This window comes from Epargyreus clarus, unplaced genomic scaffold (assembly GCF_041222505.1).
Source record: "Epargyreus clarus isolate Ecla_fem2 unplaced genomic scaffold, WU_Ecla_fem_2.2 ptg000027l, whole genome shotgun sequence".
Taxonomy (NCBI): Eukaryota; Metazoa; Arthropoda; class Insecta; order Lepidoptera; family Hesperiidae; genus Epargyreus; species Epargyreus clarus.
Window position 1 is genome coordinate 12,871,099 of NW_027332234.1, and position 24,922 is coordinate 12,896,020.

Consider the following 24,922-nt stretch of genomic DNA (forward strand, 5'->3'; position numbering starts at 1 on the left):
TGCGAGGAACCCTATGTAATTTAGTTTTATTTTAGTTAAGAAACAAGTGTAAATGAAGTTGTTTCCATTTTTCAAGACTAACAGTCAACTACTTTTAGTATCAGTGCATTTTGACGATTGCATCAATGCTGCATTATTTTTTGGCTACTTGATGCGTTTGGTTGCGATTTAACAAAAGAAGATCTCACGGAGATCGGTCATACTCTGACAGTCTCAGTTCAGAGCTTGTATATGTACAAGATGTTGAGAAAACTATGATAGCGTGATTCAGTGTGGTGCCATCTCTTGACGAGTTGCGGGAAATCGCCACAGCAGTATCGAATATGCGTTTTAGTGACTGCAGTAGTAGTTTTTGATTCAACTGCTGTATCGTATGTGTTATATCATACATTTTGATCACTACATATAATACTTTCGAAAAGCAACTAAATCGTCGATCGCCGATGCTAAAAGTAGCAAGTCTGTAGGGATCTTATGGGAAATATGAAGTTCAAATCTTTTGGGCCATGTCACGTAAAGTTGCCAAATTGACTACGATTAAATTCGTGTATTTTCAATTCATTGTCTTGGGTCTTGTTGAAAAATAAATTTACTATGATTATTCAGTTTAAAATTGTTTTTTTTTTTAAACTCAGAATTAATAATTAATTAATGAAAGAATTAAGAATATGCCTCGTGGAACTTTGCATTGAAGCATAATTGGGACTTGAATGTACGACATGATCAAATTCGTGAATGTCGCAATGTTTACAATGCTTCAATATTTTTTGCGAAGCCGAGTTTATTTTTTTTTATCGGAGTTTTTGAATAACACTTGTAATTTCGTAGACTCTGAAATTGCTGGCCTTTTTAAGGTGTCTACTTACACAGAATATTAAAAAAAACATGAAAATATATTTTTGAGGCCAATGCTATCTTGCCCACCTCAAATAAAAGTAACAATTATGTAATAAGTATTTAAGTCTTCTTAGTTATATATTCCGATCGATAAAATAAAAAAAAATGTTATTTGGCAAATAAAAAAATGTTTTTGGTGTAAAAAGAAAATTATTATCCCCTTTTTGTAGTTATTCGAAGCATACGTTTAGTTTTAATTTTTGCTGTATCTAGAATAAGCATGGCGGGTTATGTGGAAATATTTTTCGAAAATGTACCTGCTACAACTGACACAAAATTAAAATATTTTAATAGCTTCAACGTTAAAACATTTTATTTGAAAATCCTTGATAGTAAGAGACGTACTTGTTCGATGCGTTCTTACTTAGGCCTCAGGGGTAGCAACGCACCAGTGACTGAGCTCAGATAGGAGTAATCTGGGGTTGATTACAGATGTCCATAGGCAGCAGTTACCTATTACCATAAAGTGGACTGCATGCTCCTTTGCTACTGTATTATAAAAAATCTGACCAATTTCTTGGCACGCGTTTTCATCGTAATTTTTTTATGAATTTGTCAACGTCAAAAAGACTGCATATAATATAACGAAAGCCACTATGTTCGTGAAATATTCCACATAATCACTATGGCGATATATAACGGGTATAGACCTGTTCAAGTGTCCTCTACTGAAAATCATAGAATTAACGTGGATTGTGTTTATTCACAGTTGATTCTATAAGTTTCATGACTTGTTATAAGATCTAATAATGTTTTGGTGTAGTGTTTTGTGAAGGTTGGTTTATTTTTGGTAAGATTTCAATGTGCAAGATTTCAAGCAGTGATAGCCTAGTGGTTAAGAAACGCGGCCTCTCGATCGAGGGGTCCGAGGTTCAAATCCCAGGGCACGCACCTCTGATTTTCAAATTAATGTGCGTAGTAGAAATTAATTATCACTTGCTTAAACGGTGAAGGAAAACATCGTGAGAAAACCTGCATACCTGAGAGATTTATAAAAAAAAAAAAAAGAAAAATCTTAAGGGTATGTGAAGTCTACCAATACGCACTTGGCCAGCGCGGTGGACTATGGCCTAATCCTTCTCATTCTGAGAGGAGACCCGTGCCCAACAGTGGGACAGTAATGGGTTGATGATGAAGATTTCAATGAAAATACTAAACAAAAGATGGCTAACCATACTCTATCATCTATGAACCTTAATTCAAAGGTCATCCGAAGGTCTTAAAAGCAATTTGTCTGATCATTCCATGAAGGTCCCAATTTTGATATATATATATTTTTTTTATTTGGTCGTTAATTCAGGAATTTTGGTCAATGTTAATGAAATGGTGAAAAATTAAATGTATTTATTAATTTTACACGGATTTACGAGACTTATATTTACAAATTGTCAGTTACATTTTTTTTAATCTACTATCAAATGAATACAAGACCGAGACTGATCTTCAGTGAGAAAAATAATAATCAATCTTTACAAAATAATATTTCAATACATTTTTAGATCTTGTATAGATCGCACCAAATTGCTAGTCCGCTCTTAACTATGCGCGATACGCGTCGCAGAAGCAAAACAAAGGTATCAGAGGAAATGACAATATAGTAATTTCCTCTGATAGTATATGATAGTTTTGACGAAGGCGTAATTAAAAGATGTGTTCACAATTTTCATAATACGAAAAAAGAACGCTCGCTATCCTTATAGTTTCAGATTCGGCCCTGAAGGCCTATTTGAAAAATTCACCCTGTATATCTATCCTACTTTAACTTTACTTGAAAATATATGCCCGACACCTGCGCGAAACAAGTTCAGAGCGGACTAGTGTTTTGGCGAGATCTATACTTAGTAATAAAGTGTAAGAATATAAATAAACCATAGTTAAGTAACATGTAATCAATAGAAATATAGTTTTAGTCCCCTCGATAATGACTTGTCTCACCGCCGACAAGTTTAAAGCGAGAAAATCGCTTTTAAATTAATTCTATAAGATTTTCTACATATTTACATAGCGTTTTCATAGTCTTCCAACGTAGTCCGCAGTAGTTGTTGCATCTGTGACCTTACTAGGTTTAGAACTTTATATGCTGTAACGCACTATAGAACACGCGAACCGTCAAACACCAACTAATATAATTATTCACTAGTATATTATATTCACTAGTTACTTTAATAATATAGTAATAATATTAATATAAATATAATGAAATAAACCGAATCTCGATCAAAAGCAAATGGTGTGAGATATGGTTCGCGCCAAACTGCTAGTTCGCTCTGAAGTTGTTGCGAGCAGGTGTAGTCATACAATTTGCTATGGCGACGTGATTCGTTTCTATATTCAGAGCGGACTAGCAGTTTTACGCGGACTATAGTTTTGATAATTTTCATTTTCCATTTTTGGATTACAATCTAAAAAATGTCAACTTTTATTATAGTATATCGTTTCTCGTTTGCGGTGATACAAGTCGGCGAAGCACAAAATATGGGTGCTGGACTTACTATCGCTCATTCCTTTAGTATTTTTATTTACGTTTATCAATTGTTAGTTTTTAATTATGATTTCCTGAATACTCTTGAGTTTTTTCACGTGTACGTATTTATTTTCTGTCTAAAATATGTAAATTTTCTCTTTGAATTAAATGTGTTTAGTTTAAAACAGGTTACTGTTACAACATCATTCGTTGCACGTTGAAATTCTCGTTTGATTCTGATTAAGACAGATTTCTCGCGATATTTATATATTTTTAGATGTAATATTGGATTTTGATGTAACTGAATAGTAGATATTGAACCAACTTTATCATTTGTGTGATCATTAGAATAAAGTAGCTAAAAATGTATTGAATTGAGTTTTATTTGTCTCCTTAGCCTTAATGATGACCCCGATGACAAAGCAGTCAAGAAGCCTGTCTGACATGCAATGGGTTCCTCGTTCGATCCTCGGCCTGACAAAAATATCTTAATGGATTTCGATATCTGTTGCAAAAGTGTAATAAATGTTAATGAAACACAAAGTCAGTAAATAATCTTGTATTGGTCAAAATAACCATAATAATGTCAATTAATTTAAAAGGGCATACAATAATTAAGTATTCAAATGATTAATACAAAACTTAATCATTAATAAATAATTTAAGTCAAATTAATTAAAATAATTAAGTATCCCATACCCACAATAATATCAAAATAAAAAAATTTAAAGAAAGGAATTAACTACACAAAGTATTTAAAGAAAAAAAGGAAAATTAAGTTTTAATTTAGCTCTTAAGTACACAGAGGGCGTTACTCAATTGTAATTCTTCCAAGGTGGATAGATGGCGTTAGTTGTCCTACAGGCAAAACCGGCAGATCTCGTCATTGATCTCTAACATTTGCTCGATGAAGGAGTGGCAGGCGAGCACGCGGGACAGCTTGCAGATGATGCGGAGCAGCTCCCCGTCTTCGTAGTTCATCAGCTCGTTGCACAACGCCACTTCTTCCAATAACGCGGTTGGTATCTGGGTACAAAGACATTGTGTTAGTTACGAGTATTATTCTGTACAGTTAAACAGTACATAACTGTTTTTAAATAAGAATAGACAGTCGCGAGAGGACAAAATGATGGATGATTAGTGGTCCGGGCACCCCCTGCCCCATTTAGTTCTCAAGGATTAAGGCTTAACACTTAACATCAATAATTGTACATATTGCAATGACCAATTTATAATATGAGCTAAAGAAAATTAAAAATAAATAGTAAATGTAGTTTTACATGTAATTCTTACATTCCTTCATGCTTAAAACGCTAGAAATCAACATTATAAGGCGATAACCGGTTCTATAATTACCATCTTTCAAATCCTAACTTCTAGCTAATTATGTTTTCAAGCAAATTATAATCGAAGTCGGCTATAGAAAGCCACACAATTTTGCTATGAAGACTATATTTAAAGGGGCATTGAACAAACTTTCAAATTGCTCTCCACAGACGCTAATGACACATTTACTGTAACGAGCTATATTACTTGTGTACACTAAAATGTTAGTTAAAGAACTGAAATATTAGCAAGTATGAATTTTTCACAAAGTTATGTTACATACTTTTTCTCATTTCATAAATTTTAATAAACCATCAAAATTCACCAAATCTTATTTTAGACTTCACAATTTGTAACAAAATCGAAGAATAATAGCTAATTTCCTAAAACTATAAGTAAAATGATTGTTTATTTTTACATACTTAGTACCAAAAAAAACTCGATAAAGAATCGATCTGTCTGGCTAACCATTAGGTATATTTCAACCAATATTCATGACTTCCGCTAATATTTAGAGGCTCGGCGTATAAAAAATAATTCACGGATGTTTATCCACTTGATAAATAGCGTTAGATAAAACTATTAATTTCGTTGCAAACTTCTAATCGTAGTTATCACAATTTATTAGCACCACCAAATACACGAGTTCACTTGCTGATAAAACTTCAAGGTTTTAGGAAGTCTCGTGGCTGACCACGTTTTGTAATAAACATTGTTATCAACACACTAATTTAATTTATTATTTCGTTTGGGTATCATAAAACCGGTTCTGATATTATTTTTACAAATCAAATAATAATAAAAAGTTAACAGATAATAATAATTGCTTAAATGTGGTAATGATTACTTTGTTACAGTATTGTCTTGAAAGCCTTTGTTAGTTTTGTCTTCAAAGCATTTATTTATGCCTAGTGACAGCATTGTTAAGTGCTGTTATATTTTGGTTCGAAGGTTATGGGGAGAGACAATCACATTAGGTGTAACGACTTACTCTTCAAGGGATCATTTATAACTGATCTTAGTTAGAACTTATTCTATCTAGGGTGGATTCATGTCCATGGGCGGCAGTTGCCACTGAATTATTATCAGGTAGACACCATGGCCGCTTTTTATTTCTATTTAAAACCGATCACAGATGTCATTGGAAGGCTTTGGATAGATACAATTATATGTATTGTATACCTAGCATTTCAGAATGATAACGGGAATGGATTCCAAAACGCACAGAATGAGCCAGTATAAAATCAAAATAAGGAAACTGAAGGTGAAGATGGCTTGTGTTAAAGATGTTATCTCAAATATCTCATGTTTTGGCAGGTTACCGTGCTTGTCATCTAGTATGTTGTTTTAGCTGTGTTTCTAAGTAATATTTTGAACTACCCCCAAAATGTTTTATGAAATGCATAAGATACTCACTTGTTCTGGATCACTGAACATAGAGAACTTGTATTTGGTCTTCCTGTGCTCCGCAGCGCCGTCGAGGAACAGCGTGAAGTGGGCGTCCTTAGCGCCCACGGGGAAGTAAAGCCCCGCTACCAGGTGGCCCTTCTGGTCGCGTGCTAGCAGACTCCTGGAAATAAACCCGTTGGTTAGTGCCTTTCACAAATAGTCAGCACGCAAACATGTTTGTGTACCTACATTTTTTGGCGCGTTTGGTAAAAATAACGGGGGTGAATTTTTGCAAACATAGAAATAAAATCTATATCATAAAGCTGGACAGTAAATATTGAAAGTTTTGCAAAAAAATCTTTTGACATGATTCGATTCCTACCTAAGGTTGGCCACAGATGCGCCGCGACCCTTGAGGACTAAGCTGAAATGCCTCGGAAAAATATGTCTCCCTCACCACAGTCTCTTCAATTAAAGGCATACACTATATTGCACTTTTCAGACCTTTATTTGAAGAGAATTTGCCTAGCACTGAGACATATACCCAGTTACAACCGATAAAATCGTAACCACTTCGATAAAAATAGAGATGAACCACAAACCTAAAGTTGTACACCAAGTTCCTCCTCTCAGTAACATTCACGCCGTCCAGGTATGGCCGGGCGACGTAGACCAGCGAGGTCTTGGTGTTGATGCTGGAGCCCCTGGTCTCCCGCTCTTGCCACTCCACGTAGCTGCTGTTCAGTGGGTTGTACGCGTAGTTGTACTCCTTGCGGCAGTGCGGCTCGTCCGATTGGACGTACCAACCTGGAGGAAAACGGAGAATACATTTAGCGATTTCTTCTTCACTTTAAATGTTCAAAATCTTTTGAGTTCAGGAAATGTTGCAAATTTACATGTTGCGGATACTTTGTCTCTTTAAGAACGATCTAATAATCATCAACCTTTATATTTTTTATTGGTCCTAAACTTAATTTCAAACTTTTTACGTTTATATTTTGTAAATAACAATAGAATTATTAATATTCTGGGATTCCACAATGTCAAAGAAAACGGCAGTCAAGTTAAATGACTTTCATTTGTACAATGATATTTACCTATCGTAAGCAGTAACTCACTGAAAATATAAATGAGGACGTACCAGTATGAGGATACGCCCGATCAGCCATAACGGTGACAATTCTCGGCACGTGGTACCCCGGGTCGGCCAGCATCACGCCGGCGCGGCCGTCGATGCTGATCTGCACGCCCACCATCACGTGCTCCTTCTCCGCCGTCGCCACCGCCTCCGGCCCCTCCCCGCTCAGCACGTACTGCCTCACGTTCACCACGGCCTCCTCGCACGACTGCAGCGCCGTCGCCGCCGCGAAACCCGGAAACTTCTTATTCAAAACCCGCCACCGCCTCATCAGCTCGATCGCTAGCCCGACGCACGTGTGCTTCTTCGGGCGGATCGGCGGCGCGTACTTCTTGAACACGTCGTACAGCGACTGCGCGGAGCTCTCGAACGCGTCGTGGAGCGAGATGAAGTTGTTGACGGAGTCGTAGTTCTCGTCGACGAGGAGGCGGCGCAGGATGCCCTCCGCGGCGGTGGCGAGGTCCTCGTGCGCGGCGCCGCTCAGCGCCAGGGCTCGCCGCGGGCGGTCCCAGCGTGCGGGCGGCAGGGGCGGCCCGGTCAAATCGCCGACGCTCTCGCAGTCCGAGGCGTCCTGGACCGAAGCGAGTCAACTGGGCCACTCGGAGCCCCAGCGGCCGACGGAGGGCGAGGCCGCCTCCGCCTCCGCGCGCTGGCTGTCCCGCTGCGCATCGTCCCGCCCGCGCTCAGTCGCCACCTCGACGCTCTTCGCGAGCGCCTCACGCTGCGTCTCTAACACCAATAACGTAGGTTTTTCACGCTCTGTCAACAACAAATAAAATATATCATTAGTTTGTCCCATAACTGAGGTTGGTCTTATTCATATTTGATAACTACTTTATTTTCGATAATGTTAATTACTTTGTTCTTTCTAAAAATGTGTATGTATTTTGGTAAATTATTTTTTACCCTATTCTATGAAAATTATTGTTTGTCACATTCTACTGCAAAAATACCTTGAAATTTAAACTAATGAAATAGAAACAATACATTTTGTAGTCATCAAGGTTAAACGAAGTAGTTACATCAGCCGACATAACAGAATGGATCGCGTGTCGTTTCCGCAACGTTACTGCATTGTTTAACGCTAATTGTAGTTGAATCATAAATTAACATGATCCATATTGCTTCATCCTACGCTCTTTTGTTATCCATCAGTATCCTTGAGTACTGAGATAACACGTGAAATATATTTTTTAACCGAACTGGAAAAGCACGCAGTTCCTTTGCGTATTGAACTTTTAGCCTTTCAAGTGAATATATGTATGTCGGATTAACTTATGGGCGATTTAGAAAAAACTGACGCCCTTTAGCTCCTAAACCTTAACCTTCATAAATCCGTATTTAAACTTGGCGGAGAAGACTAGACCTCTCCGAGTTACAGTATCCACAGAACCTTCAATGCCCAGCAATGGAGTATGTATAAAAGGGTCTAACAGTATCACCAAAATCGGCAGTTACGTAAGAAACTTGCCTTATTATTCCGTTTTAGTAAGACAAGAGTGTCCGACATCGAGGTTAGTGGAACATGCCGGCGTACATCGGCATGAATAAATGTATTTTCCGCGACTACTGCAACTCCATTTGTCATTCCGGAATTCGCTGCGTACAGTCACGCTATACGATAGGTTTGTTTTGCGTGTTTGGGTAAACAGATTATGTAATGTCCGGTTCAGAGGGGTGATGAAAATGTAATTATTGCAAATCAAAAGAAAGATATTTTATTTATACTTTATGGACGCCTCTTTTCGCGGTCGCCCGCTCTCACCCAGTAAGTTCTGGGTTCAATTCCCGGCCAGCTAGAAGTTTGAAGATTTCTGTTCTGGATTGGGTTTTTTCGTCTAGCACTGAAGACAGATACTCCTAATATGGAGCTATGAGTGTCGAAAGCGTAATTTTATTCATTTAAATTGTAGTCAAATTACAAGTTTCAAATGTTTGCGGGTCCATAAGTCCACATTAATTCTACTGTAAGCTATGTTTGAGAAATAAATAAATTCATTTATTTACTCTCATACGAATATCTAAAATTTGGTATTTTGGTACATGAAGATACCCTATTTCAAATTCCTTTCAAGTAGTCTTCGGAGACGTATGAAAAGGAAGATCGTCTTCCTAATGTACATTTTACGATGGGTAGTAAATTTAAAGAGCTTAAGGTCAGGCTTCCCTTCTAAAATAAATAGTATGTATACGTATAGCAACTAGTAGTTGGAAATATCTATTTATAAAGGGAATATAACCTAATCTATATTTGCTTAATGACAAGACACGAAGAACATACAAAGTCGCATCGTGTTACGTTACGACGTATCGCGACATTTTATCGCGTCGTGGGAATGTACGGCACGACACCGCATCGCCACACGTCGTTGCAGTGCCGCGATGCGACGTGTTTTCGTATTTATGTTTTATTTATTGACTAAGATGACACTACTACACCATGGGGACTATGTTCGGCAACGGAAGTCTACGTGAAACGTTTAAAATTCCGCAACTTTTAAAATTACTCTCGTTGCTATCTTGACTTCCTGCGTATGTGACATTCTGCAAAATTTGAAATTTCTGCTAATTGGACATTCTGCGATTTAGACTTTTGCGACCACTGGACATATTGCGAATTGGACATCATACAACTGAACTCTCTTAAGGTCTGTATCCACCTACGAACTTTCAAAATAGTAGGCGGAAATTAATCGCTTTAATAATAATCTCTATAATGTCTACATAGTAATTATTTAAGTGTCTAGATTTTAATCAAGACAAAGAGCGAAATCGAGGCTGTTGTCAGGGTTGCGGTATCGCCAAATATATCTTTGATAACCTTATCGCTTATCACTGGCCCGATAAGATTAATCTGCCAGAGGACTATCAAAACGTAAACGCATTGTACTATATTTTATAACTTAAGATTATAAACGAATTGATTAGATAAATTTTCATCTTCCATTTTTCGTATGTTTTTTTTTTAAATTTAATTTAAATATTTCAAATAAGTACTGTATTTCCTACAAGTGTCCATATTATATGGCCAGTGTCTTGTAGACATCCCCTAACTTAAGCATTTTAACGTAACTTAATCTAAATTGAACATTTTTACTCTACCTTCATTTACTACTATAAAGCCAAAATCACTTGCATTTACATACTAAAACCATGACAGGATCTACGGTAGAACCATTCAAGGTTTAAGCACTTAAACCTGACATATTTAATCTTTACCAATATCGCCCAACAGTATTTCCGCCCGCGCCTGTGCCTCGCACCGCTGGCAATCAGTTACCGGTCACGTGTTTCTAAATATATCGGTATTGCTGACGTCAACGTTACTCATAACAGTTGAGGGAATCTAAAATTTTAACAATACCTTTTATGCGATCACATTTCTACGCACGCTTTGTGTTACAAGAGTGTGTGTGTAGTTTAAAAGCTTTCTGTGATGGTAAGTGAGTAATGCCGCCCATGGACATCTGTAATCAACTCCAGATAGGATTAAATATTCCTAAATAAGGTCGGCCACAGATGCGCCGCTACCTCTGAGAACCAAGCTGGAACGCCTCTGAAAAGTATGTTTCCCTTATCACACCCTTCAAACCAGAAGACAGCAGTGCTTAACACTGCTATTAGTAGGTAGAAATAGAATAGTGTCGCGGTGGTGCCATCGGAGTCGAACCACAAGGGATTCTTTCATCTTCAAAATTTCCATATATATTATTGTTGCATAATATATAGGTATGCAACTATATAATGACGTTAAATAAAAAACGCAATATTATGATATCAATATAGGTACTTCATGATAGATATAACTGATAATATCTCTACTGGATTTATACAGCCAATGACTGTTTTGTCCCAAATTGTGGATCAGTGAAAGAGAAGAATTAAGACTGTGATTTAGTAGAATTCTCAAACACTGAAAATATTGTGTATAACTTTTAAACTTGTTTCATATTTTACGCGATTATAACAAGTTGTAATTAATTCTAAGAACCTATACACATGACTTCGAGAAATCAATGATATGTTGGATTCTATTATAAGTATTTAAGTACTTCTAAAATATACTCATTAATAACATAAGGTTAACTGACTTAGCAAAATTCAACTTTTCCGAGATAAGTAGGTACTTATAGTCAGCTCTGAATATAGATATGAATCACGTCGCCATAGTAATTTTTGTATGACTATACCTGCTCGCAGCAACTTCAGAGCGGACTAGCAGTTTGGCGATAACTATACTACAATCAATTTTGTTACATTATCCGACGTTTACGCAAGCTTCTAAATATTGATCACATTATCTGTCAGCTTTAAGCGTGCCTTTATGCTCTCTTAGACATTTAAAGGCTTCAAATTATTGAGAACATTATCTATTCTAGCCCTAATCTTAACTTTATGATCACTAGATATTTAAATAACTAGGACACCCACATTTCCATGTAATAAAGCCCTGTCGCGCAACCTGTGATAAATTGCTCGAACACTACACTGCTTATTAAAGTTATTAGCGAACTAGGTTCTAGCGAATAAAGTTTCTCCATAGCTACTTCCACTAATGAGTAGAAACTTTGATTTTGATTATACTACAGTGTTTCCTAGTTTGCGCATCTATGTCTAGCAATCAAATGTAGTGAAATAGCTGGATAAAATGTTCCAACATAAAAATGTCTAAACTTTAAAAGATAATTATTGCTTAGGTTAGTTTAGGTTGGTCGAGTTTGGTAAGAGTAAGTCTCGATGACAAATTGACCGTCGATAATTTTCATTATGTACTATAAGTAGTTTTGAATTCCTTCGTGCTCTAAAGTTGAACGTCTGTGAACTTACCAGTCCACAATTTTTAAACGTAGAATGGTTTAAAATGTCAAACGCATCGGGACCGTATCTTCAGGACCGTCGGGACGGTTGTTGGTTAATGATGTTGCATAAGAGTCTGGGTTTTCATGGAATGAATATGAAATTTCCAGGAAAACCTTGATATGTAAGCATATGACGCATCTTACTGCAGGATTCCCCGTCAGGGAAGTAACAATGTTTGTAGAATTCTCTTGGTTTTATTGCAAAGAACTCAAAAGTTAGTCTAGTCGAATTTTTCGTTTCCATCATAAGCTTAAATTCATGTCATTATTCAAATTTTATGATGGAACCTACGAAAACTTGGCGGCATGCTTGGCAAGTCAACACTACGCCACTTTGCATGTTATGTAACTTTTGGCACGATTGCTAACACTTAAACATGATATCAGGTCACAATAACCAGTAATCCGTAAAAAAATTGGTGGAATATGTTCCAGAGTACTAGTCTTCTTATGTTATGGGAAGAAACCCAATATACTCAGCAATGGGACCAAGAAAAGGATTGCCAAAGAAGAAAAAAAGAAGAGTAAGAGAATAAGGAACGAGCAAGTCAGATTATGGTTATAAATTATTTTAGTATCTTTATTTCTTGAGCAACTTTAGTTAATTAATAAGCAAATAGATTCATTCACGTATCTACAACACGTCCTCAAAATATTTCAGACATAAAACATAATTTCACAATGTCTTTTACGAAATTACACGAATTCTTCGAAAATTTTCAACGTTTCCAAGATAAACCGGAATAAACAGACACAATATTTAATGTGTTACTAAAATCGTTTCATGCAGCCAAATTGCTTAGTATAATAGAATGAGCGAGTGGTTTTCCCAGGAGATGATTCACAAATTCAACATTAAAACCGACTTCTGGAAATGATGAGTCAAGCAAACGAAGCGATCGTAAAGATACAATCATTCCAATCCGCCGTAAGCTCCTATTAAATGTTTATTTTTAACGTAAACTATCACTCAATCTATTTCGAATCCTCAATTTAAATGTAACGCTACCGGAGAACCGATGGAGTAGAGAAATGAAGGAGAATATTTTGCCAATATTCTTAGCTTGTTAGGCATTTTGTTGAGTTCAAAGGTTTGTATGAGAACAAAGATTTAAGAAACAAAATATGAAAATATAGGTAACCGTTTTTTATGTTTATCTTTTATAAATTTGATGAAGTACGTAGTAAGTACATCAATTTACAAGTAATTGGTTTTGCGAGTAAATATAAATTATAGAGTCAAGACCATCAACGCTTCAACGAAATACTAAATAATTATGCAAAAAACTTAACGTGAGTTTAGTTAAGTCTTAAGATTTTAATTTTTAATCATGTTTTTTTCTCTGTGCCATCAATCATCTGTTACGTTTAAATGTTTGTTATCTATGGCACGCGGGGTAAAGGTTATTCTAATCTGCCGCTCAAAAATTAAAAAAAATAATTATTAGCCGCGAATTATCGTAGGAAACATTCGGAGGCCGCGGTTCGCATTCGTTGGCTTGGCACGTCTAGCGGCTATGTAGGGCATTGTGTCAGCGACCTTCCTGAGGTCACACGTGACTGTGAATGGTCTTTGTTTAGAACATGTTTAGAAAGTTTTGAGGCTATGGTAGCACGCGTGCGTTATTGACAGTAATATTGTAAGCAGTGATAGCCTAGTGGTTAAGAAACGCGGCCTCTCGATCGAGGGGTCCGAGGTTCAAATCCCAGGCACGCACCTCTGATTTTCAAATTTATGTGCGTACTAGAAATTAATTATCACTTGCTTAAACGGTGAAGGAAAACATCGTGAGGAAACCTGCATACCTGAGAGATTTATAAAAAATCTTAAAGGTATGTGAAGTCTACCAATACGCACTTGGCCAGCGCGGTGGACTATGGCCTAATCCTTCTCATTCTGAGAGGAGACCCGTGCCCAGCAGTGGGACAGTAATGGGTTGATGATGATTGACAAACTTATATGAATTATGATAAGAGTATTTATGAATGAATAATATGCAAACAATAGGTATAATTGTCAATTAATTCGTACATTATCTATATTAAATACATAATGATATTTGCAATATTGTAAATGACACTGTGTGTGCAGACTCTAAGAGTTTTGTGGAGTAATTCATATAATTAAGTGCATTTGTACGTGTGTAAATTTAAATCAATAAATTAAATACCGGTTTAGTAACCTTCATAAAATGCCAACGATTTGTCCAGTTCAAGGGCTTGACCATTCGACTTTGGTTTAAAATCATAAATTAAAAACTGCAGGTACATTATTTTTAGTACGGGGAAACACTAACAATGTTTCTTTCGTGTGTTTACAAATGTGAGAGACTCTGATTCTTATAGATTGAAGGGATTCCTGTTGCAATTTCTCAAGTTCATAAGATTAATTGGAATGTATTTGCTGACCTCGCAGTATTGGCTAATCAAGAGCTACTTTCAGTTTACCTTAATTCATGTTCTGCTTATGCCAAAAAAAGAACACTTAGCGGAACGTTTTATAGCGAAGGCATTTTATTTTCTTCTTTATAACTGACAACTAAAATAGGAGCAGCGACGACTAGATTACTCTATATTAAAGTCCGATTCACGTAACGTAGGGGTTGACCTATTAAGAAAATACGTTTCAAATGGTCGTCTCTTATTTTTGACGATATTAAAGTAATACAGCCTACAACACCTTTGTTTACATTTTGGACACCTAATTAATATGAATCGGACTATAATAAACCCATCCAGAGTACGAGGAAAAAACACATTACCGCAAAGTTTACCTTGTGTGAATACATTTGAGGGGCATAGCAGATTTTGAATCAGATTTTTATGCTACTTATATTTGTTATATACAATGATTTTTTTCAAGAGTTTAATTGTACAAAACCTATTTCTACCTAATAACAGCAGTGTTAGGCGCTGCTGTGTTCCGGTTTGAAGGGTGTGGTAAGGGAGACAGACTTTTCCGAGGCATTCCAGCTTAGTCCTCAGGGGTAGCGGTGCATCTGTGGCCGACCATAGGTGGGAATATCTAATCCTATCTGGGGTTGATTAAAGATGTCCATGGGCGGCAGTAGCCACTTACCATCAGGTGGACTGTATGCTCGTCTGCTACTCCTATATTATAAAAAAAAAACAAAAACATCAGGGCTCATACAAAATTCTTCTTTGCAATTTATGCAATGGACATTTGTATTGTGCCGATTGTGCGTCATTCGTGTATCTACGCAAATCGACAAACTTGGAATGCTTCAATATTATTCGAGACGCCTTTGCGTTTACAAAAAAAAACCTTAATGATAGACTATTACTTATCTGTTTTTTTAGTCTGAGTTATTACGTGTTGTACGAAGGTGAAAGTATTGCCATAATAAAATGGAAAGTGGTTGTCAAGTACACATTGTGAATATTTACCAGAGACAATTGCGTGCTCTACGGTTGTTACAAAGAGCTTTGTGCTTTGTTGATACTGCGTCCTTTTTTAGCATCAAACGAAAGAAAGGGATCATCTTGTCAAATCACGATAAAGGGGTAACCCGTGTAACTCTTCCTAAATCACCTACCTATTTCTGCATACAATTGTTTGAAGGGTGAAGTAAGCTTGAGACACTTAGGAACGTTATTAATAATCAATCTATATGAGGTAAAATCTATTAGTTTAATAAGTTACCAGAAACTGGACTTAATAGTCATACTAACATACATACACACACACACACACACTCACACACACACACACACACACACATATACACATACACAGTCACCCCGTACTCGAAGAGTCATATTATTTTTAATATTTAGTGTTGTGCCTTGTAGAATGTAATTATTATTAGTTGTTTGTCAAAATATGTTATTTAGTATTTATTTTCATTTTTGTTTGAAAAAGAACGAATTGACCGAGGTAGGGGAGCCAAGTCCTGAATTCCCGCATAACAACTCGGGGAGGAGGGAGTAGCTGAAAAACAGCGCTCCATGGGATCGTAATCCTGTGGTAGCGATAGCTGAGGCACTTCCTTTTGCCTAGATTATAACCACAAGTAGTAAGCAATTATTAGTATTTCTTTGTTTTTATCTCGTTTGTGTATTTTTATTATGTTATATTTAAAGAAAAAACATGTTTAATTTTAAGTTTCGATTATGTTGTTGTAATTTTTAAGGCAATAAAATGTTTGTTAATGTTAATGTTAATTAGGCAGATACTAAAAAAATCCGACCTATTATTGCTAATCACGAGATGTAAGATTGCAAAAATACCTTGCAAACAAAGACTAAGTTTAACGTTTTAAAACATTGATATATGAGTCAGGTTTGAGTCAGTCGAACAGAGGGGGTAAACGATCTACATGAACTCGTTAAACTACGTTGATCTCTGATACGTATGGCTGATATAGTATCTCTTTGTTACTATACGTTGAACAGGCTGAATTAGGGTTGACACATTCTGGTACTTTATTGAATAAGTTTTTCAGGCCATCGCTCGCCATTAAGAAAGAATCAATTTTTTTCTTATCCAAAGATCGAGCTAAGTTAAGCTATTTCTAGTAACCAAATTTCGACATATGACTTGTATGGTATTTGATAATAATCGTATCAATGTTTAAATGAATATGGTAATTAATAATTTAATGAATAAAATTAATAATTATGAATGTAAATTTTTTCTTCGTCTTCATTAATGATTTGTAACAAGTCTTGATAATTATGATATTCGTATACCTGAAAGGGTAGAATATAGCGCGTTTTATGTAACTTTTTAATACCTGTGTTTTTAATACCTGTATTCACAAATAAAGAGATTTATTTGATTTGATTTGACATTTAACAATTTCAATTTAACCATATCTTCGGTAGGCAAAGAATGTCAAAAGGCAATTAATAAATGTCAAAGGCCAATCTTTGTCAGAAAAACCATTGGATACATTGAAAGTAACGAACAGTAGACAAGGTATAAGTATCCGTAATTAGCAAAATTAAAACAGAATAAGTATAAAGATCTGCTTTAGTTTTCATTTGAATTGAAGTTGACGTAGTGCAGTCCTATGTGTCATGCCAGACATGCCGATTGAATCGCATCATGTAATCTCATTAGAATATAAAGCTCTTTTTAATATGGATAGACCAGTCTAATATATTTTGCCAATAAGCCTAAATTAAAAAGTGGGGTCAGAAGAAATCGTAAAATCGATCCCTTTCCAAATGCAAAAAAATATTTGCATATCGACGAAACACATCATTTACTTAACTAATAATATTATAATTTGTACTAAGCATTATCCTTCTGTACTTCCTGTTATTTAAGTATTGTAAGTATGTTCAGAACATAAAATAATCTATGTCCACTTCAATGTCCAATGTTTCTTCTTCATACAAACGTGATTAATCGAATTCCTGGAAATTATAATGTTTTGCAATACTTGCTAGCTCGCGACACTTAAGCAAACATTACCAATTGTTTAAATTTCTTAAACAATGATAATATAATGAGTAAAACTAAACAATTGACGTAAATGTGGTAACGTACGTAGATTTATTGTTTTACTAGCCGTGTTTGTTAATGGCTGCCTTTTCATAGTTAATCCATTGTAGTTTATTTTATTTTATAATATAGGAGTAGCAGGCGAGCATGCAGTCCACCTGATGATAAGTGGCTACTGCCGCCCATGCACATCTGTAATCAACCCCAGATAGGATTAGATATTCCTACCTGAGGTCGGCCACAGATGCGCCGCTACCCCTGAGGACTAAGCTGGATCGCCTTGGAAAAGTCTGTCTCTCTTACCACACCCTTCAAACCGGAACACAGCAGCGCCTAACACTGCTGTTATTAGGTAGAAAAAGGTGTGGCGGTGGTGCCGCCGAACCACAAAGGATTCTACCACCTTCAAATCTTACAATTCCACGTACCTGCGTTTTGTTACTCATTTCAAAAATATAATTAATACTTTAGTACATCCTATTTGGATTTTACGCTTTATTATTAATAAAATACTCTACTATAACTCATTCATTTAATGCAAGTCCTATGAAGGTCTTCGTCTAATATTTTTTCTTTTGTCCATCCACTCATTATTGTCCCAGTGCTGGTCGTAACTCGTAAGCCTTCTTTTAGAATAGTTTACAACTAGGGGATTAATAGATTATACACACCTTTAATAACTTTTCCTATACAATTAGGCTTTTTATTTTGAGTCTTATAAAATAAACTACGAAAAGTCCAAAGTAAGTTGAAATTTTCGGTATTTTTGTAAAAAAATGTACCTAATTTCTTTCAAAATTTATGTAGCAGAATTAATCCAGTAGACAAAGAAAGCTATAACGGTTAAGAAGAGCTATATTCATCGGTAGAGATTGCAGCAGACTATTATAATAGCCTAGTTGGGCAGACTAGACTTCCGTTTAAATGGGGCTGTCTGCGACGCGCACTTCCTAGGGTAGACTGCGGGACTAACGACTTGATGTATTCTATGTTATGTATGTTGCTTCACATTGTCATCAATTCAATACCGACTGCAGATCTATATCTAGAAGAGGTGTCTGACACTCGTGAAAAAACAGAAATTTACTTGTGATTAGTCTTATTACTGGTTTTAATTAGCTATAGCTAATTTATATTATAAAATAATATTCCTCAGCTTAATCTTGAATATTGCGAAAAAATCTCATAGGATTTTCTACTGATTTTATGAAAACCTCATAGATAAATAAGCAATATCTTTATAAGTACTTAACAAGATATTCTAAAAAAAGCATTTGCCCACATTACATAATTATGCCTCCAAAAACAACGATTAACACAAAATGGAACAGGAAAATTACCATCTCCAATTTTAGTTAAAGGTCACACGGGAATAACATTAATCTAACAAATTAAAGTGTGTATAGACAAAATACAGTTCATTGGGGACTCGTGAACTTACAACTTGGTGTGGGCGGGATGGCGTGACCTTTACTGCGTACATACTTATCCTATCTATCGACCTTTGATGTCTGGCGTCACTCCATGGACGTAAGCTGCCCCTTTCCATGAAGTGTTGAGTGTTCAATTGTTTATGATTCATGTGGCAATAATTCTACGAACACTTTTCATATCACCTTAAAGGAGCGTTATGTTCTGTGAGGAAATTAAAAGATGTAATATTCATAGCTATGGCAAAACTCAGGATTAACCCAGAGGATTTTGGGGTTTTGGGCGGCTCAAATTCCCACCAAAATAGTAAGCAAATCGACTTACTTTAATATAAGTAGAGTAGAGTAAGCACAGGGATGGAGTTTTTTATTTAATCCTCCTCCAAAATCGCTCTGGGATGTACACAAGTCTCTTTGATTTCTATAAGAAAAGGCTCATAGATCGGCGAAGAAAATTGTTGATATTCAAGATTGTTCAACCTCCTCCATCACAAACCCAAATTTTGTTGCTGTACTTCGCTTTGGCAGCTAGAAATGTCGTTATAGATATCTAAAAATACTAGTATAGTCTTGAATCTTGATATCATTTCATCAGGTAACAATGACATGATACTTAGTGGGAAGCGTGCTAGTCTAAAAGATGTCGATTCACTTTTGTCTTGAATATGTAGGTCGTGCCAAAAGGCACTTTTCTTAAACAGCGTCAAACAATGCGGAGTATCCATGACGATGCAACTGTAATCTTTGGCGTTCTTTAGTAAAAAGAAAAAGTGTAATAAATCTTTTGTTTTGTAGAACCGAAATCGAAATGGAACTAATAAAGCAGGTATAAACGTATCCTGTAATAAAGGTCCTATTAATACGCCTACTCAAAACATTGAGTTCTTATCAGTAACTGTCCAGCTGTCTACAACGAACCTCTTGTCTTTCATAGCGTCATAGCTATCGAGGCTTTATCGAGCGCATAATTATTGCCTTCTACTTTATTCATTACATTCCATTCTTTCGTTCATTTTTATAATATTACATTCTGGTATTTGATCTCTCTTGGTGATATTCAAACAATGATCTCTGTTCTTACGTCGACTTGTATTTCGTCGAGTTCACTTTCATAGCTTGCCAGTATAGGTATAAAAGTGTATATCGATTTTGGCTTATAGAACGATCTTTACTATATAAACTAGTGCACACATTCATTTTTCATAGAAAGTAATTGCGAACATTACGAATAAAATCTGTGATTAAAATATATACTGCTTCTGTTTTAATGTTTGTTAAATTGTCAATAACTAGGGTAAAGATTAAGATGTAATTTCATATAGAGATAGAGATATAGAGGCTGGTGTAGATTATACAGGTGATTTGGTGAATTGTCGAAAGACTAATTGGAAAAATGCATAGTAAAATGGAAGATGTATTTGAAAAAGAAAGGACAACAGGAATAAAAGGACGATGAAAGGATAGATGGGCGATTGATAGATACCTAAGGAATATGAGAATTCGAAGAAAAACAGATACAACGATAAATGAAGGAAAGTAACTTGTAAACCGTAGAAAAGGATAAGGGAGCAATAAGAAATATCTATAGTGTCCTAAATTAGAGGAAAATAAATTATGTCCAGGACTTCCCCAAGCAAATATATACGACAAACTAATATACTGTTATCATAAGGAAAATTACAAGTAGCGATATTTTAGCACAGCCTACGAGAATTTATAATGTTATAATCGCGAAAAACATGGTCATGGGGCTTTTTGTCCAAAAATATAGATATTATTAGGTCATCGAGCGTAATTATCCTCAAAGTAATTACCAAGGCTCGACAAATTTGGAGGATAAAATTTTCGCGGATTTTAATACGTGTAAATTTTTATATAAGGGACAATTACACAATGGTACTTATTTCGCCAAAACATAACAACATTTTCTATTTTGTAAAATTCCTATAAAATAAACAACTAACCACTGAAACTTTACATGTATCGATATATAGTTAATTATACCCACATTTTTACCTAGTTACATATTTATTATCAACATTTGCATGCACAAAATAAGCAAATTATCGGGCACGTGCTACAAGCAAATAACTGGTTTTATCTGGTTACATTAACATTTTGTAATCTTATGTAATTACAAATGTATGTAATTGTATGTATGTGTGCAACGTCATATGATCATCGACCATGGCCTAAAATCTAACTAAGACTAAATTTAAAGCGCTTTATAAAGTCTTCCTTTTTTGAATTGCGCTAAAACGCGCATAGATAAGTAAAAACGCGCCAAAACATACGAAATTGGTCATAATTTATGTGCTGTTGTTTTTATAATGTTTATGCTAAATTAATATTCGAGAGGTTATTTGTATAGGCCTTACTAATACTATAACACATTTCACAATGATTTGTAAATCAAATTTATGTAATTAACTAATTGGGTAATTTATTAACGTAGTCATGTTCACGTAATTTTATTTGAAATATGTTCTAAGAATTATAAGCAAGTATGATAAAAAGAGAATCACACGAGGTTTGGTACGATAAAATTAAACAAGAATACCGTACCATAATAAATCAATTTTAATGGCAAATACTGGCAGTAAAAATCGATTAAGTCTAGTTTCAAATAAAAGTAAAATGAAGAAAAATGAAAAATAAGAAACATGTTGTAGTAACAGATAATATAAAATCGCTAAGGCATTTTCATTGTTTGTCCGATATTTCATGCTACCATAACACAAAATTCCAGAACGTTGCCACGAAAACAAACAGTGTCAACTAACAGATTGAACAAGCAAAATAACGATATGTCCGTATCACCATTAAAATACCATAACAACAAACGGGACGGTATTGTTTAGGGCTTTTTCGCACAAAAAGTCACGCATTGTTTATGTCAGAAACAAAACAAATAGGAATGTTTGTCTGCCGCGCTGACCATTTGAGACACGAGTCGTTCTTTGTGTGGATGTGATAACGTCACTTAAAAGTCCCTCACAATACTGTTAACTTGTAAAAAGAGACAAGTTTTTACAAAAACTCACCCATACAACGGCTAGAAGCCAAATTAAAGGCAAAAAAGGCGCTCGTTGCTTTCCGGCGCGTACAGGGCGATACGTCTCCTCCGCCGACAACACACAAACTGATCGTTGAATGTTTTGCCTGCGTTATATTATAGTCTCGTTGCTTTAGTCGTTATAGGGCTGCCAGTTATCTACTAAATAACGCTTTCAATAACGTTATACACGGTTTCAATAACGTGTAACGTAAAATCAACTATTTTGCACAGCTAGTTAGAAACATATTTATATTTTGAATATTTTTCACATAATATTCTTATGTAAGGTTTTATAGATCGTAGGAGCTCTCTGTTATAACTGTTACTTTATCGCTCCTACGGGAACTATTCCAATATCCTTAACTTTAATGGTAAATACTGGCAGTAAAAATCGATTAACTCGAGTTTCAAATAAAAGTAAAATTAAGAAAAATGAAATATATTTCTTAAATTTTGTAACAGACATAAATTCGATATTGTGATAATTCCCACCTTAACCGTTGTTTTAACTTGTAATGGCCTACCCATTACAAGTTAAAATCTCAAATGATCTAGAGGGGATATTTTTAATGATAACATGGAGCAAGTTAAATACATCACAGTCATGATAGTCTGTTATTGCGTTATAGAACACGACAGTCAAGGGTCATACATTTGTAATATGTTTATCATTACTTAACATTTTATTACCCTGATTGTTAAAAATCATTTAAGTATTGAAAATTATATTCGTTAGTAACTAAAAAATTACATTAGGTTTTATTGTTAATAAACAACGTTATCTGATATGCTATACACCAATAATATAACGGTTAGCAAATCACTTGTTGTTCACAACGTGGCGGCCATCTTTGTGCGCATGACAGGCTGACAGCTGCTCCCCTCCTTTCAGCTGACGCGTCATTTCGTTCGAAATTTAAAATATTCAAGGTACTAAAATCGCACCAAATGTCCAACTATTCAAAGAACAATCAGTCAATCGCCATTATTATTTTTATGTTACCTCACATGAAGCGTATTCTACGAACAAGGTTAAGTCATGAAGTGTTATTTGCCGATATCGATTCAGTTTGATACCATGTTGTTATTAGCTATTGTTCGTATTTCATGAGACGTGTTAATTACTGTTTTGACACTATTATTAGGAAGATGTAGGTAAATTAATGTTGAGTACCGCTAAATGCAATTTTTCAGCTCATTTGTTCTGTGAACGTGACCTTAGTTATTTTTAATCTTAGAGTGATTTTTGGTGCAAATATTCCTATTTCCTATTACAAATAATTTGTAATGTGTATTCATTGGGTACAAAATGAATTGAATGAGAAGCCTTTGTCGACCGTCGCCCATGGAGATTTGAGCATATATGAGTATTGATTGAGTTTGAGTATATATATGTTCTTGCAAATAAAACAGAAAACATTGAAACCCAAAAGTATTCGAGAAAAAAAACCGCAAATCATAGCATTGCTGTGTATAACTTATAGAGGAATAATAATGGAACTATAATCATTAGAATAGTTAAATAACAAATAACAATAAGGTTTTGGCCACTTAGCTTACACCCATCTCACACTAAAAGGTAAACACTGGTCATCATTTTCTACAATGCGCTATGCTATTCCATGACGTTATAATCTCAAATTCGCGCTGAAATATTAAATTTAAATACGTGTAAATCGTACGTGATAGTGGCGCCGCCATTTTCAGTTTGCAAAGAAACTCAGTTTATATAAAGTGTAAATTTTATGCTAAACACGATGTTATCCATACATGTGTATTTACACGAGTCTTGTGTTTATCAGTTTACTAATAAAATTATCTACTAAACTGATAATTGACCAAACCAAATCACGACTTGGTTTCATGAAAAGTCGTGAAACACTAGTTTTATATAAGTACATCTGAATACTATGTTTTAATGTTTTGTGTCATGCAGCATTAGGTTGATGACATTAGAAAATGCAATAATTTGAAATCACAGATCACGTAATTATGATGTATATTGTTATCCTACAATGTGGGTTATATGTATTACGGAATTTGAACAAGCGTGCCTGATAAATTGGTTCACGTGACACAAATAATATGGCCGCATGATATTTGAGGTCTCGTGTTCGGAATATCAGTTTCCTAGAAAATTGATAACGGGCAGAATTTCGTCACGTTATTATTGTTTTGCATTTTAACTTGTAGTGCGTGTGTTTATTATTCTTTTAAGACGATGATAAAGCACGTAGACTAAACCATTGGTGTAATTAAGACATGTTGAAGGTGGTAGAACCTTTTGTTATTCGACTCTGGCGGCACCCCCGCCACACCTATTTCTACCTCATAACAGCAGTGTTAAACGCTGCTGTGTTCTGGTTTGAAGGGTGTGGTAAGGGAGACATCCTTTTCTAAGGCGTTCGTACTTAGTCCTCAGGAGTAGCGGCGCATCTGTGGCCGAACTCAGATAGGAATATCTAATCCTATCTGAGGTTAATTACAGATGTCCATGGGCGGCAGTTACCACTTACCATCAGGTGGACTGCATGCTCGTCTGCTACTCCTATATTATAAAAAATAATCTTGTTTTGTGGAACTTTTGGAGTGTTTTACTGATAGTTGTCATAGAAAACGTATCATAGAAATAATTATCAAGTTTAGCATATCAGAATGCCATCAATAACCAATACAAACAATTTTTAATCCCATTAATTAGAATTTAGAAAGGTTATCACTACTCGTATATTATCAATCAACTCAGATTTCAGATATTACTACTACATTACAATGTCACGTTAAGTCTAATAAAGTATTAATACTTATAATTGAATAAGCTTCCGCTACCCCTTTAGGTGTTATTGCAGCTAAATTGTTATTGGACAAGTTTTTTGGAAAGTCTAACC

At 35.4% G+C, this 24,922-nt stretch overlaps 1 protein-coding gene across 1 annotated transcript; it reads right to left on the reverse strand.

The window, feature by feature from the left end:
• Positions 1-3,905: 3,905 nt before the first annotated feature.
• Positions 3,906-22,148, reverse strand: LOC140753902 (uncharacterized). Its single transcript, XM_073088728.1, has 6 exons — positions 22,021-22,148; positions 7,815-7,973; positions 7,218-7,610; positions 6,679-6,883; positions 6,104-6,257; positions 3,906-4,387 (listed from the first exon to the last, which is right to left on the reverse strand). Exons 1-6 carry the CDS (start codon positions 22,022-22,024, stop codon positions 4,220-4,222), a joined length of 1,083 nt encoding a protein of 360 aa, XP_072944829.1. The 5' UTR covers positions 22,025-22,148; the 3' UTR covers positions 3,906-4,219.
• Positions 22,149-24,922: the final 2,774 nt, after the last annotated feature.